Source organism: Labrus bergylta, chromosome 20 (genome assembly GCF_963930695.1).
Source record: "Labrus bergylta chromosome 20, fLabBer1.1, whole genome shotgun sequence".
NCBI classification, from domain to species: Eukaryota; Metazoa; Chordata; class Actinopteri; order Labriformes; family Labridae; genus Labrus; species Labrus bergylta.
In genome coordinates, this window is record NC_089214.1 from 12,076,426 (window position 1) to 12,091,981 (window position 15,556).

Sequence of the window (15,556 nt, forward strand, 5' to 3'; positions counted from 1 at the left end):
CTTTCGGTGTATCATGAATATTTACAGTGTCCGGGGTGCGTGTTTGTTTCTTCTTATTTCCTCTGGCCTGTGCTTAGAGGAAGTGTTGATTATGGGGCCTTCGTTGGGTGATTAACTTGGATATTGCAGCCTAGGCGCAGGGGCTAGCACACTTAGCCCTATCTGGCTCTTCGTCTCACACATGGAGACACTGATTGCTGAAGAATTCTCAAAACAAAACTAAAAGTTGGTTGTGTTTGGTTGTGCAGCTTTTGTTTCTTTATATAAGCTCCATCTTTGCACATGGAATATAGCATAATGAGCATGTGTTTATGTGTTATTTGTACATAATTATGCATACCGAAACAGGCCTCAAGTGCTCATAAATGTTCATCTGCGTGTGAGCATGTGTGGAGGCGAGGGTTGTGGAGGGTACTGGCTGTACATCGAGGTCTGCCTGCTGCCTGTCTCTCCCCTGAGGAGGGGGGTGGGGGGGGGCATATAGGTTAATAATGTTGTCACGACATGAGGGGCCGAAGGCTTGTTCACTCCAGAAATGCGCACACCAGCAGCATGCAGTGCACGCGCACAAACATATGCACATGCACACATTTCCACCACCGTCTCTCCTTTCAGACATGAAAGAAGGACATTGTCTGAATCGGTTTCTTTCTTATATAAATAAATATATAGAAATCTTAATCATCATCACGGAGATTTATTGTCATGGTGAGGCATTAGCGAAGCAGTCGCACAGCAGCAGTAACACAAAGGCATCGGAATAAGCGAACCATCAGCTCTGCCTGTGTCATAGCTCACGGCGAGTTCTTACATATTTTACAGCAAGAAAATTAGTTTTATTGGATTTTCTCCCGCTAGGAGTAGTATCTTTTGTTTATTACTGCGGGTTTTAAACTTGTTATTAATGACCTCTATTTCCTAAATGAATTTTGCTTCCATATCGTTGTAATTTTGTCGGTGTAAAGGGACACACAGCTTCGCCTCACTGTTTAGTTCGGCCTGTTCTCCCATGCATCACCAGACCTGCATGTGACTGCAAATGCTCCCTCTCTGGGGTTGTTGGGGCTCTCCCCCGACATTTGGTGTGAAAGTCAGGGGCAATAATTGGCTGCAAGGTGGCCAAGAGGGCAATAGTGATGGAAAGATTACAGAGGGAACCAGGGAGTTTGATAAAGAGAGCGACTAAGATCGCGGTGATTAGAAGTTTGCCAAAAGTATAAAGAGCTAAAAGTGATGATCTTACTCAAACTTATCAGGACTTCGTTTTAAATCTCAGTTTGTTCTTTGCATTAAATTCTCGGTAGCGCAGTGGGCATGACTTTCCTCGCTGCCCTTCCTTGGAGGCTTTCTCTCAGCAGGAGCTACTTATAAATCCTGGGCTTTATTCAGAAAACTGCTGAGCCGTACACGGAAATAGCATCAGCACTATGTGGGTAATATTTTACTAATACACAGATAAAGTTCTGTCAAACTGCAATCATATCTCCTGGAGATCATAGTGGGTGTAGAAATGTGATATCAGAGAGATAGGGCTATGTTACAGGATATAGAATAGGCCGGACAAAGCATTTGGTATCTATTTCAGTCAGCGGATTGGCTCAAGGATCCCATCAAAGCTTTAAATAAACTCATCAATACACTTGATTGAAAAGGACAGATGCTGATTTTCTCTCAAGGTTGAGTCCAGAAACGGCCTCGCTAGTCTGCGTTGTGAAGTTTAGTTGCTGCGAGTGTGTATGTTTTATTGTGTAGCAGTTTGCTCATCAATGTTTGAACGTTTACCTGAGTACTTTTGTGCTGTGTTGCTGCTTATTTTTAGCCTAAAAGCTGCACAGGTCAGCATTGATAAATGTCATTTCACCATTATTTACCCTTCAAATTAATGATTAATATATAAAGTTTAGAAGCTTTAAAAAAAAAAGTAATTTTCCCCTAATTAATATAGCATATTCCCACTGTATGTTTTCCCTGAGAATCATAAATACCCACGAGTTTATGTCCTTAGTTTATTCTTACCAAATCCAAAAAAATCCTGAGGAGAAATTATTATTATTTAAAGCTTCTGTGAGGAGTTTGTAACATGACTAATGATGCCTATATATGACTTTAAAAGTCACCATGTCATGGGGTAGGGGTCAGACAAGGCAATTGACAGAATGCTGCAAAAACAGCCTATTTCAAATATTTCCACACCAAATAGATAAAAACAGTAAGTTGAATGTTGTGAATTTAAAATATAGAAGGATGATTATTTGTTCTGACAAAACACTATTTATAGCCTGCAATGTGAGGGAGGGTCAGCAACAAAATCAGCCTGATTCTATTGTCTCCTATTGGAACGCCATCTTTACCATCTCGTTTCTATTTTCCTCTCTGTTGCTCGCGTAGACCGACGAAGAACGAGGAAGGAGGGGGCTCTGCAAGGCACTGACACCTGCTTTTCTCACTCATCAGAGCTTGTTAGCTTGTTGTACAAAGGGGAGATAACGGTGCATAAATAGTGTCCACATCCATGATTGAAATGTTGGGCTTTTTGAATTTTGTCAACAACACCAGAGAAAAACTGTTTTTTTCCGGCTCACCGCAAGCAGGTTATTGACGAGTGTTGTGATTTGAGTCAACAGCTCCTAAATACAAAACACCACCAATCCGTTTGTCCACATTTAATGCAAAATCACTGGATGTCAGGTTGTTTGCAAGGGGAGACTGAAATTCACAGAGCAAAGATCATGTGCGATGCAGCGCGATATATAACACTTGTGTGCTGTTAGGACACAGTGTTACTCAGATCAGCAGTGGGTCAGTTGTCCTGATTTGTCCACATGGGTCACCTGAAAGATTCTCACAGGAACTTTAGTTATAATAGAAATAGCAAAAACTCTAGGCTTATTTGCTTTCATCGATTTTTCAGGTAATAATTTGTCAGCCTATCACACTACATATAAATAAATCTCAAGCTGTCTTCATTGTGTCTATCTATAATTCTAAGAACTATAATTGGTCAGCTCATTTAAATTAAGAACTAAGAAAACTTGGGTTTTTGTTTAGAATGTGTTTTTTCCCCAAGTCAAATAGGCTATGAATTTTTCAATGGATCAATATGTACAATTTAATTTAGGCAGGAATGATTTTTTTTAAATCCTGACATGGACATCAGTGTCGACACCATTCTGTGTTTGAAATGACAATCTCCCCCACAAAAGCTCTTCCCAGTCTCTTATAATGATAGTGAACACAGGACACAGAGATCAAAGGCATGAGCCCTTTTTTGGAGATTACAGTAATTAGTGAGATCCATTTTTAGGAAGATTAGACTTTCACTGTGTGGGAACCAAGATGTTAATGTAACAAGGGGTAATGTCAAGAGTAAAGGGTTTTTTGCCTATTTGGTATCTAGCTTTAGCTCCTTTCAGCATCATGACATGTCATGTTTCATGTGTTTTAACAGGTTTCTTGTCCTAAAGTGAATAAGAAACATTTAAAAGTCAGCTCTCAGCAGTCTCGTTGGGTAAGCCTCAGCTAATTTCTGACTGAATCTAGCTAAAAGAAAAACACTTGGTGCAGTTTTCATTTCAACGGTAGGAAATTGAACGTTGTCAACCCTAAATGAGTATATGTTTGTTCACTCTTGTCTGCTCATTCATCCCAGCCACTGTAACTTTGCTAAATGTTGCTAAGTGCTCATGATGGATTAGTGTTGGGTGTTTCTCACATATTAGCACAAAGAGTAAGGTCTCTTACCTGCTCTTTTGTAAAGTGTCCTGAGATAACATTTGTTGTGAATTGGCACTATACAAATAAAGATTGATTGATTGATCCCTGGAAAGGGAAGGAACAGATTGAAGGTGGTTGAAAACTTTTGCTTGTAGCTGGACTTTTAAACTTTCAGTTTGTTGTAACAGGAGCCGAAACTGAACCGACAGCACACTGCATTCATTTTACTGAACTTTCAAGTTTACTTTAGTCCCTTTTGGCTATTATTTTTGAAAATGTAATAATTATAAGAATATCATTCCTCCCTTGACAACAACAAACATCTAGTTTGCCACAGCATCACAAAGAAGACTCACACTGTGCTGTTTGCCAACTCCAAGCCCTCTTAGGGATTCACACTCTGGCACATCTCCCTCCCAGTGTTTTTTTTTTTTTGGAATGAATTAGCAGCAGTCTTAATGGGATGCAAGAAGCTTGTCTTTTGACAAAATGCCAACAGGTACAAAGGGGTTTGCTATAATGTAACATTATGGGTATTATATTTGTAGCATCACTTAAGCTGAACTATCTGTGCTGTAATTGAGCGCCATATGCTGACACACACTGCAGTATCCCTTCTCTGTGCAGGCGTGTTTGTGCGACTCTGACGGACAAACACACTCAATATTAAATATATATTTATATAAACACAATATTTGATGATAGCCCACTTTCCTCCCTGATTCTTTGAAAATAAAGTTACACACAAACAAATATCACTTGAATATGAATAAAATCTTGAAAGAAGTAAATGGGGCTATTGGGTTGGGGGAGTGAAAAAGCCACAGACAATATGTTGGTTTGGCAAGGACATCAAAGAAAACAAAGTACAGTAGCCACAAATGCAATACACTCCAGCAGTAGGAACAGTGGAAAGAAGGGATGGATGGTGGTGGATGGGAGAGGGGCATTCATCAATAATGTAAAACAGTCACTTGAAATTGTATTCCTTTATCTGTTGTTTCTTCCTCTATTTTCTCTCTTATAACATTGTAGTATAAAAACAAGCACACTGGAAGCAAAGGGTGCGGACTACCTTCAAACTGATGAGATCCCATTATTGATTTCACTATAAACTGTCAGCCCACTCAACCAGTTTTTTGTGCTGCAGAAGGAACCTCACATCTTCAGATTACAATGTTGTTTGAAACCCTCATGTTGCCTGTTGTTGCCTCGAGCAAGGAGAATTTAAAAGTAAGAAACATTTCTGTGAAGGTTTTTTGCCTAACCAAAACAACAGAAAAGTTAGTTATGCATTCTCGTTGTTAGAGTGAGGTCCACCCTGGAAATTGTGACTTTAATAACATCATGCCAACCACAGAGAGACAACTAATATAGTCTGTCTGATTGATGACGAATGACATTAATGGTGACACAATATGATGCCTCCTTTTACCAAGACAAATGGGTCATATCCACTGCAATTATGACTGCACTAAAAGCTGTCCAAGATTAATGAAGAGCTTAAAAGTTTTCCTTGAAATAACAAGCCTTCATTATGATGCACCAAACTCCCACTGGAGCTGCTGAAAATAGATAGCCAGATGGACACTGGAGTGGTTACTGTTATCTAATTTTGTTGCAAAGTTGTTAAAATAAAATAAAAGTTTGGGACATATTTCTGTTGCACACAATTGTGCCAGTTTCGAGGAATTTGGTTCCGTTTTGCCCAAATCATAATGTCTGTGGCGTGTCTCCAAACCTCTCTGAACCTTGGAGGAGCTGTGGGACTAAACAGTGGACGGCCACCAAGTTTGACAGCCACCCTTCGCTTTTTCTCTCTTTGGAAACCAGCCATAAAAAAGGCACTTAAAAAGCTGAATCTTCATAGAGTGGGTAGGAATATGTCTCTCCGCTTTTGTTGATTAATGTTGTGTCCCTCTAAGGGTGCATCCATTCAAGTCATACTCTCACTATCTGTGCCTGATAAATCTCTCTTTAAGTATGTGTGCCAGGTTCTTTAACAATGCTATATTTGCTCAGTGCCATCATTAATAGCTGGTAATAGCTCTCTAACGGAATTTGGGCACATTTGGGAGTCAAACCTCGACATTAAAGTTCTCCTTAAACCTATTTCAGGCATATAAAGCCACTGGTCTGAATAATGCAGTGAAATCGCACTCTAGTACATATAAACTAAGTGCTAAACATAATTAATCAACAGACTGGGGCTCAAGGTTGTTAAGCCATGTGACACCCAGCGCTCCTGCATGCTTTGACAGGGTCGTCACATTTGAAGAGATACAGTCTCAGAAGATGAAATAGCACGCGAGTCCTGGGATCAATTCCCATTACCATAGCCATAATCGCCTGGATTGATTCCACAGCAAAAAATTATCATACCTGAGGAATGGCTCAATTTGTCCAGTGCAAATTAATGGCATCAGGAAGGGGTAAGGAGCGTGGGGGGAGGGTCTCAGAGGTGGATCATGGTCCATAAGAGCTCCGAGCAAGGAGATCAATAGGGACTCGCTGGGCCAGGCTCAGTGTCCATAATGTGATGTGTACACAATCGATAGCCTCCCACAAGCTGGCGAATGGGCCACCGGTGTAGTGTGGGATATTTTTCTTCCCAACAGCATCTCTGCTCCCATAAGCTGAGGACTGATGGGAATGCAGGGAGAGTAAGTGAAGTAAGGTGTATCCGTGCGACCACAGGGCTGTCGCTGATGACAAGGCATTTATAGAGGAGTTACTGAGCCTATTGGCTGTTTCCTTTGGGAACTATAAGTAGATGGAGGAAGGGGATTTTTACAACTTCAAGAGTAGTGGTTGAGATGACAGGTGGCAGATGATAGAAAAGAGTGGCTCAAAGAGAGGCTTTAAAGGGCTCTTAACTCATCTGTATCTACTTCTCACTTCCTATTTGTGCCTCTCCAAGGATCTAATGCTACCTTAAAGGAGCTGTGGGATTCAGATTCTGGCGGCTAAAGCACAGTCATTCCCATGATACAAAGGAAATATTCCAAAATGCTACCTACACTGTTGCTGGCGCCACATTTCAAGCTGTCCCTCGAGGAACTATGCCAGCTGGTTTTTGTTTTTGTGATGACATTCATCGAGAGATTTATTTTTAAAGATGTGTTTTGTAACATGCTCAGGAGTAAAGACCAAAGAATCCAGGGAAATTCTCAAGAGGACTGTATAAAAATAAAAGTCATGTGACATGCAGTAATTCTCCCTCCTTTTCTGTCTCTCTCTCTGTCTCTTACCATCTGTCTTCCATCTCATTGGAAGTCTTGAAGCGATACAGTTTTTCCACAGCCGCTGCGGTTGAACTGGCGCAGGGAAAGTTAAAGAGCCAGGGTAGCATCAGACACTTAAAAGCACATATCTCGCCTAATCATCTGAAGACTTAACCCTTCCACTTAAGCTAATCATGACTCATGACTAGTCTTACCATAATCTAACAAGTTAAACCATTCAGAGACAAGGACATGAAAAGATGAAGAATGGACAGAAGACATTTTCGGGATTTTTTTAAGATTGGGAAAAATTCATGCAGTTGGAATGTATGATGGCAGCTCTGTGGGTAGGTAGCATTGATAATCTTACTAACATGATCAAGGTACTTATAAGATTTGAATTCTGGTCGTTTTAGCTATTTGCATTCCTCTTAAGATATCTGAAGGTGTACGGTTGAATGGAATTCCCCATTTCCTTTCCTGTCTCTGATAGATTCCTCCATTGGGTCACTTTCAGGTCAGCAGGCCTGACAGCGTGTTTCCGTCTTTTAATCCACCACTCACAGCATTTGGTGCTATATTTAATACCACCGCACATGCAAATCACGGCCAAAGACGACTGAGTCAAAGTAATTGATCTTCTTAACAACTCCCACTCAATTACAGTAGGTTAATGCAAGCCACCTTGGGATTGCTCATCCTCATGCTAAAATGCCATTTGCTGGTGTCCAGAAGCAGGGGGTGCTTAGGTGTATAGGAAGGTGAGATCACATTGGTGTGGGTCAGTGAAAACATTAATCACTTTTTCCCTCCGTCTGCCTGCAGTCTATTCATTCATCTGTTCAGAGTGTGTTTTTTAAGGGTTCACTTGGTCCAAAGTGGGGAACAGGACAGATTAACTCTCTCCTCTGAAGTACTTACTGTGGAACTAAATAAAGAACCATTTACTTCCAAGAACAAGTGACCTTTTGCATGTGTTTCCATGCAGTAAACCATACTCATCTTCATACTATATCCAAAAAAAATCAGCTGTGTCAGTAAACATTAATAAGCCTATAATCTAAGCAAAATCATTAGCGCATGTTCTAATCTACCCTTGGTGCCAAAGCATTCATCAACAGGGACACAAAGCAAAGGTCTTCCGGTCGAGTGCCTTGGCAGCAGGTGTTGCGCTTCACATGAGCTTGCCAAAAAGTTCAAGGGAATGGAAGAAATCTGTGTCCTTACTGTCTTCCTGCCCATATTGCCTCACTTAGCTTCTAATAGGTTTAACCTAATCAGCACCAGCGTTAATTTAGTGATAACACCTCCTCTTCAGAGCCATGAAACCCTCTCGTCTCACTTTGTGCTCCGTCTTCATCCTTTTTTTCCCCCCACCAAATGGAAGGAATTAAAGCTGTGTTATGAGCCTATAGCCACTATTGTTATCAGGCTAATGCATAGTTCACATAATGGGCTAAACCCTGAACCCTGCATTGAGCTCTGTCCCTGCATGTTTTCGTCTGCTACGGGATGTTTGCTAAATTAGGGAAGTACACATGAGGTGAAGTGACTGTCTCCAGACTGCACTGTGTAAATCTCTGTAAGATTATAAGTGCCTTCTGCAACTTAATGCAGTTTTTGATTAGTATTCATTGGGCCTCGTTTTTCTATCTTGACTGAGTCTTCAATCTCTGTTCATTAGATTGTAAAAGGTTGTGTATTGCTAAGGTCATAGAGGACTTAACACAAAAGAATGCACATTTTTTAATGAACTTGATATCAGTTGATTGTTGAAATTGTGCTGTGACACTATAGTGTAGGACAGATACTTTTCACCTGTGTGGGTTCAAATGAATCCAAGCAGCATTGTTATGAGCTATATGTCTGGCTCTAGGGTAAAGCAGAGGCTTAGATAAAATGTGTACAGGTTCTATAGAAGAACAAGGGATGTATGATAAAAGAGCAAGTAATACTGCTCACTCGAGACCAACAAGCAACGCTCATTCATCACACTTATCACATCACTGTCATACAGGCAATTCTACTTCCCTTTAATGCTCACACTGTATTTTTAAAAAGACCAAACCTGTGTCAGAACATCTAAAGCCAGATTCCATCTATTAAGGTCTACGAATCCCAGCCAAGGTAAAGATCTGCAGATGAAACACAACATCTTCTGCAGCGCAGGTCTGCACTGACCTCATAGGATTGTGCAGGATGTTCTTAGCGATTCCGTTACTGCCCAAAAGGAAGAGTAAACGATATCCAAACATTTCATTTCCATTGTACATTCCTTAAAGATTGAATAGAAGTTTTCAAAAAGTTACTGTACTTGATTAAAGCATTTATATTTCAAGACAGATAGAGGTAGGTATAGACTATTGCCAACAGGTGGAGCCAAAACCCTGTTATCCTTTTATGTATTGTGAATGGATCACTCACACACTCACTCTCACACACACACACACACACACACACTTTACTGATCTGTTTTAATGCTGCATTCATTACAGTTAGCAAAACTGTTATTCTCTTTTCTCAGTATGAACGAAGATGTTTCCTTTTTATGAAAGAATGAGAAAGTCCTTTACGCAAAGACAGACTTCATGAGATTAATTTCAATTATACTAAATTAATTTCAGTCATTTAAAAAATGTAAACAAAGTTTCAAAGTGTATTCTATATCTATGACAAACAACTGAGATTTTATGAAGTATCAGTCATAGCATGACAATGACAGTTCTTTCACACAAACAGTAACTTTCTTGTGAAAAAGCTAACTTTCTTTTTATTTTTGTGCTTTCTTTCTAGATTCTAGCCATCATCTCGATCCTGTTCATTGTCCTTTCCACCATCGCTCTGTCTCTCAACACCTTACCAGAGCTCCAGGAAACAGATGAGTTTGGCCAAGCCAACGACAACCCAAAGCTGGCCCATGTAGAGGCTGTGTGTATCGCCTGGTTCACCATGGAGTACCTCCTTCGCTTCCTCTCCTCTCCTAATAAGTGGAAGTTCTTCAAAGGCCCACTGAATGTCATTGACTTGTTGGCTATTCTGCCCTACTATGTCACCATCTTCTTAACTGAGTCCAACAAAAGTGTTCTACAGTTCCAAAATGTGCGCCGTGTGGTGCAGATATTCAGGATCATGAGAATATTGAGGATCCTGAAGTTGGCCAGGCACTCCACAGGCCTCCAGTCTCTAGGGTTTACTTTGAGAAGGAGCTACAATGAACTGGGGCTGCTCATTTTATTTCTTGCCATGGGCATTATGATATTTTCCAGCTTGGTCTTCTTTGCTGAGAAAGATGAAGATGCCACCAAATTTACCAGCATCCCTGCCTCATTCTGGTGGGCAACCATTACAATGACAACAGTGGGCTATGGGGACATTTACCCACAAACTTTACTTGGAAAAATTGTGGGTGGTCTCTGCTGCATTGCAGGGGTGTTGGTAATTGCCCTTCCTATCCCTATTATTGTTAACAACTTCTCTGAGTTCTACAAAGAACAGAAGAGGCAAGAGAAGGCCATCAAGAGGAGAGAAGCACTTGAGAGAGCCAAGAGAAATGGCAGCATTGTGTCAATGAACTTAAAAGATGCCTTTGCCCGCAGTATGGAACTGATGGATGTGGTGGTAGAGAAAGGAGAGGACAAAACCTCCATTGACAACCACCTATCGCCATGCGGCTGGGATAGCTCAGTCAGGCACTCCTCAGAGAGTAACCTGAAATCCCCAGATAAAAGAAACCCAGAGTCCCTGCTGCAAAGCTCCCCTCAACGAATAAACATCAACACCACTGGAAGTCCCCAGCGGACAAATAGGACCCCACAGCACCTTAATGCTCAAAAACTGGAAGAGATGTACAACCAAATGACCAGATCACAGTCTTTCACCAACCTCAATACTACAAGCTCCATGAGCACTCTGAGCACAACAATGACTGCCCCTGGTTCACCCAAGAAATCTCACAGCTCTGAATTTACATTAAAGGAAGAAGTAGAACTAGAGATGAAGGAGGTACAACCCTCCCTGCCAGATAACTTTGCAAGCTGCTCTGCAAACCGAAGAAGAAAAAGCTCAGACTCAGGTGAGGCAGAAGTTGGGCCTGGTCAAAGCAGACACCACAAGGCACCATCTGCTTTGGATCTTAACCTACTGAGGACCATTGATGAACACAGCTCTCCAAGCACTATACACAAGGATGGCCTCTATGAATCTGTCAATTCTGGAGACGGCTCAGAGCTTCAAATAGAGGAAGGGGAGAGCATCAACAGGGCTGTGGAGAACATCCAGAGCTCTCCAAGAGGGAATAATCCTCTGAAAATTAAAGGGTTGAAGGTGAACTTCAACAAAACCTCTGCTGAAGGCCCGCTAACACCGCCCAGCACTACCTCTCCTGGAGACATCAGCTCCAGCATCCTGGAAGACGAATCGCCAGAGGGGGAGACGTCACCCCTTATTCCAATGGCGGAGGAGCTGTTCCCAATTTCTGAAGAGGAGACCTGTTCATTGTCCCCTAAGAGGCTGATTGTGGACACCCCACCTGGTGATGATGATCCGGCCTCTGAGAACCATGACGAGAAGCATCTGATGGAGGTTGCAGGCGCAGCGATTGCACCATTGTCACCCAAAACAGCAGCACAAAATTGCACCGCAGGTGTGGTTGGTGTGGGTGAGGATGTCAAGGCTGACAGCAACCAAAGTGGACATAAAGTGGAGAACCACATATTTACAACAGATATCCACCTGATACCTGGGGAAGGCAGCCTCTCCCCGACCTTAGAAACTAGCATGTGACTGTGAGAGAAGCTATGCGGGGACTGCAGAAACCACTGCAACCTCGGCTTGGTGTGTGGGAAGGAACGACAAAGGTGCAGTTGTAGAGACAGAAATTTTTGCATGGCATGACAAGTCCCTTTTACTTGTGTTGTTGTGTATTGCTGAAAAAGAAACTGCAGTGCTTCGTGCAGATTTGAGAATGACTTTGGGACAAACAGTGGGCTTAACGAGGAGGCTTTGAAAATCAGAGGGAATTCATCAACTTGTGTAGACATTTTGGTCCTCCAAATGTACATAATGACAGTCTCCTTTTTCTAGCAAACAAAGGAAATGCACAGAGGGACGTATCTGTATAAAGCATGCATTTAAAAAAGACAGATATTTTACGGTGCTTAGTTTGCTGAAAGCACTCCACTGTAAATACTAGGACATCAAAGGCAATGACAATGCACAGGATGGCAAAGGAATACAGTCTCTGAAGGTTCAAATATTTGTAATGTGAAAGGGGCTGGGTTGGGGGGGTTGAATTGAGAGCCCAAAAGCTGGGTGTTGCATCGTAGCGACCTATTAAAAAAAAACATATCATTACCTTTTGTGGAAATGCAAAGTGTTCCCATGGCGACCCTGTAATGTTTTTTCGCGTTGAAAATGGTGTATGGAACTGTAATGTTGACATTATTGTTTTTTTTTTTTGTTTTCATAACAACTGTTGAACTATCAGTTGAGCCGATGTTCAGTTTTGGAATTAACAACAGTGAGCAAGAAGGACAAAACACCATAATCCCTCTAAATACATGTAGTTGCCAAATACGTAAGTAACCAGTAAGGACAGGAACTATCAAGGGAATTACCGCAATAAAAAAAAAATATATATCTATCGTGCGGTCCAATAAAGTTTGAGCAAGGTTCAAGATGTGTAGTTCCCTGTTCAGCCTTTTAATTCCATCCAAATCACGGAAATAATCCTTATTTACTCTCCAACATAAAATATATACACCTTAAAGTAGTTGTAAGAATAAAATATGAAATAAGTAGGTCTAGACTGGTTGTAGAAAAAAGTTCTACTGTAGGTAAGTGGGATTCCATAAAACAGAGTTAGGACTATTTATTAATTCAACACAGTAGTCCAATCATCAATACACATATATGCTTTCAACTATAATGATCTATTTCGGCAATTTAAACGGGATTGACTACCACAAAAAATTACAATATTCCTTGTGGGTCAATGGACCAAATCAAGCACAGTAACAAGCTTATAACTATCTCAGCTGCATAGTAACATACGTGACGACATGTATTATAACAGTAGTTGTTGTTTTTCTCTCTCTTTTTAATGTTTCTTTTTTCCTGCATTGTGTTCATTGTCCAACCCTCAGCACCCTGATGTCTGTGTTGAGATTTGTTCCAAACTACTGCAAGTTTAACCGGTCCTGCTGATGATGTATATCCTTAGTGTCTTGGAATGTCATTATTGTGTTTAATTGTGAACAAAACAATTTTCAGTCAAACTTAAACCTAAAGGAGATTTTTTTTTTTTCTCGTCTTCTTTCTCGCTTTTTGTTTTTACACTGACTGAAAATATCTGTTTTATGTTGCCTTTTGATTCCAATTTTATTGCTGGAATATTTGTTTATTATTTCAGCATGACACTTGGCTGAGTGTACTAGAGTTGTGTTTGTGAAAGCCGCACAAACCTGAATGGTACCAAGAGGAAGTATGTGGTTGAATTCTCTGTTGTTGGTTTTGTTGTTTCTTCTTTCTTTTGCGTATTATTATTATCATGTTTTTATGTTCTGACAGAGAGGTGTGGAATGTGCAATACAGCATACTGCAAATCTATGCAGGCCAAGAAATGTGGCACTTTATTTTCTGTCTATGGGATTTGTAAGTGTACAGGCAGAAATTACTTGTATTTTTCAAACGTTATATCTTTAATATGAGGCAAAACAGTATTACAACTACCAGAAACTCACAAACAATGCAAATGAGAATTTAAATTATACTTTTTCATATCATATGGCATATATGCTCTCGAGCACCTTAATGCCAGATATCAATGTACCTCAAATATGATTATCTGTGGAAATAGGCATCCAAATTGACCACTTTTGGCCTTTTATATTACTGTTGGATTTGCATTAAAAAATCTGACAAATTTCTGTGGGAGATATTAAGATAATCTAATTTCAATGGCCACACACAAAGGATTTTATGTTTTTTGTGAATTAACGTTGAGAATGATCTATTTTTTCTAAACCAAAATGGAGCACGACCACAATTTCCTGCCATGTGGTGGTTGAAATGATGCGTGCCTTTTCATAACACTGCAGTTTATGAGAAGGTAGCGAGTCATTTTGCTTTGTTCATATAGCACTGTACAGAAAATTCTAATTTTATAGGAGAAATCAGGTCTTTATGTAATAGATACAAGTAATGTTATTGAGTTCTCAGGTTTTCTATAACTCTCTGATGTTCCAATTGGATAAAATTCTCTGTTTTTCTTTAACAGCTAAATGTCAACTAGTAACTTCTGTACTTTTTGAAAGGTGATGTTGTCAAATCCACACTGATGTCTTGGCTCCTGGAGCAAGGAGCGGCAATATTTCCCCCTCCTCCGAAGTAATCTGTGTACCACATTCAGTGTCCACCCCATCAGTGTTCAGTGAGGCAGGAAGCAGCACAAACAAAGGGACAGAAGTCGGACGGATAGAGTTTAAAGGCTGAGAATTCGACAGAGGAGAGTGTGATGTGTCTAACTTACCACAGACAGGCGGGAGGGGATCCCTGAACCGATACATCTGATTATTTCCCATGCTGACGCCATTGAATGCTCCAATCCTTACAGCTTCAGAGGCTCTAACCTCATGGCATGCCCTTAGAAACAGTGATCAATGGATTGAAGGAAAGCCAGGATGAGGGAAGGCTATGAGAGTACAGAGGAGAGGTGAAATGGAGTCCTTCAATATGGTAACATCACATCAGTGCTCAGTTGTGGTCCATATTTCCTTTTGTCTGTGTACTGTATGCCCAGACCTACATAATTAAGCTCAGAATTATTCTTGGAGTTATTGATCCCTGATGGAAACAAATTATTTGTTACCCCTCTGAAGTTAAAAAAAAAAGAAAAAAAAAGTGTGGTCATTGGTGGTTTTTGTTTGGGGTATTCATTAGTCTTTTTTTTAATGAAGGAAATGACATGATATCATTTATTTCTGTACCTGTACGTTCAATTGAATGTTTTCCTTCATCCCATGTTTTCTTGTTACCATGTTTCTGTGTTAACCTCAAGTAATCCTTCATTTTGACAGGTAGGGTAGACCAAACAAGAGATTTGGATTGATCAGCTATATTCCCCTGGGATGATGTTTGTGTGGACACTTACATTAATTCTGCGAGCTGACAGTAAACGCACTGTGCTCTGTCTCACTGTCTCACAATGGCATTATCATCTGTGATACTGTGCAGAGAGGAAGGTTGTGTCTTTATTTTCTCTGAGAGAATGGGTATTGTCCATGTGGCTCATGCGTGCTTAATGAACCCTGCTCCCTAAAATGCATAAAGCATTGTTTTCTTCTTATTTCTCGATGTATTCTGCCTCCCACATTTTTTCTTTTTTTCTTTTTGATTTGTTATTTTCTGTTGAGCTTTGGAAAACATAATCATTAGACACATTCTAAGCTACAGACTGTTTCTGTACAAAACAACATCTTTGTATGCATGTAGTAGTCCGGACAATTATGTGACCACAGAACACTTTGTTATGGTACATGTATGTCAACATTTCTGTAGAGCATCGTTCCCCATTACGTCTATTAGCATATGCAGAATAATAAATAAATGTGTATATAATT

At 40.5% G+C, this 15,556-nt stretch overlaps 1 protein-coding gene across 1 annotated transcript in view; it reads left to right on the top strand.

Annotated features, from left to right (window-relative positions):
* Positions 1-15,556, top strand: part of kcnb2b (potassium voltage-gated channel subfamily B member 2b) — an 84,526-nt gene extending 68,970 nt beyond the window's left edge. Inside the window, exon 3 of the mRNA XM_020646476.3 lies at positions 9,732-15,556. Coding sequence (XP_020502132.1) covers positions 9,732-11,720 — 1,989 coding nt within the window. The 3' untranslated portion in view covers positions 11,721-15,556. The remainder of the gene's footprint in view (positions 1-9,731) is intronic.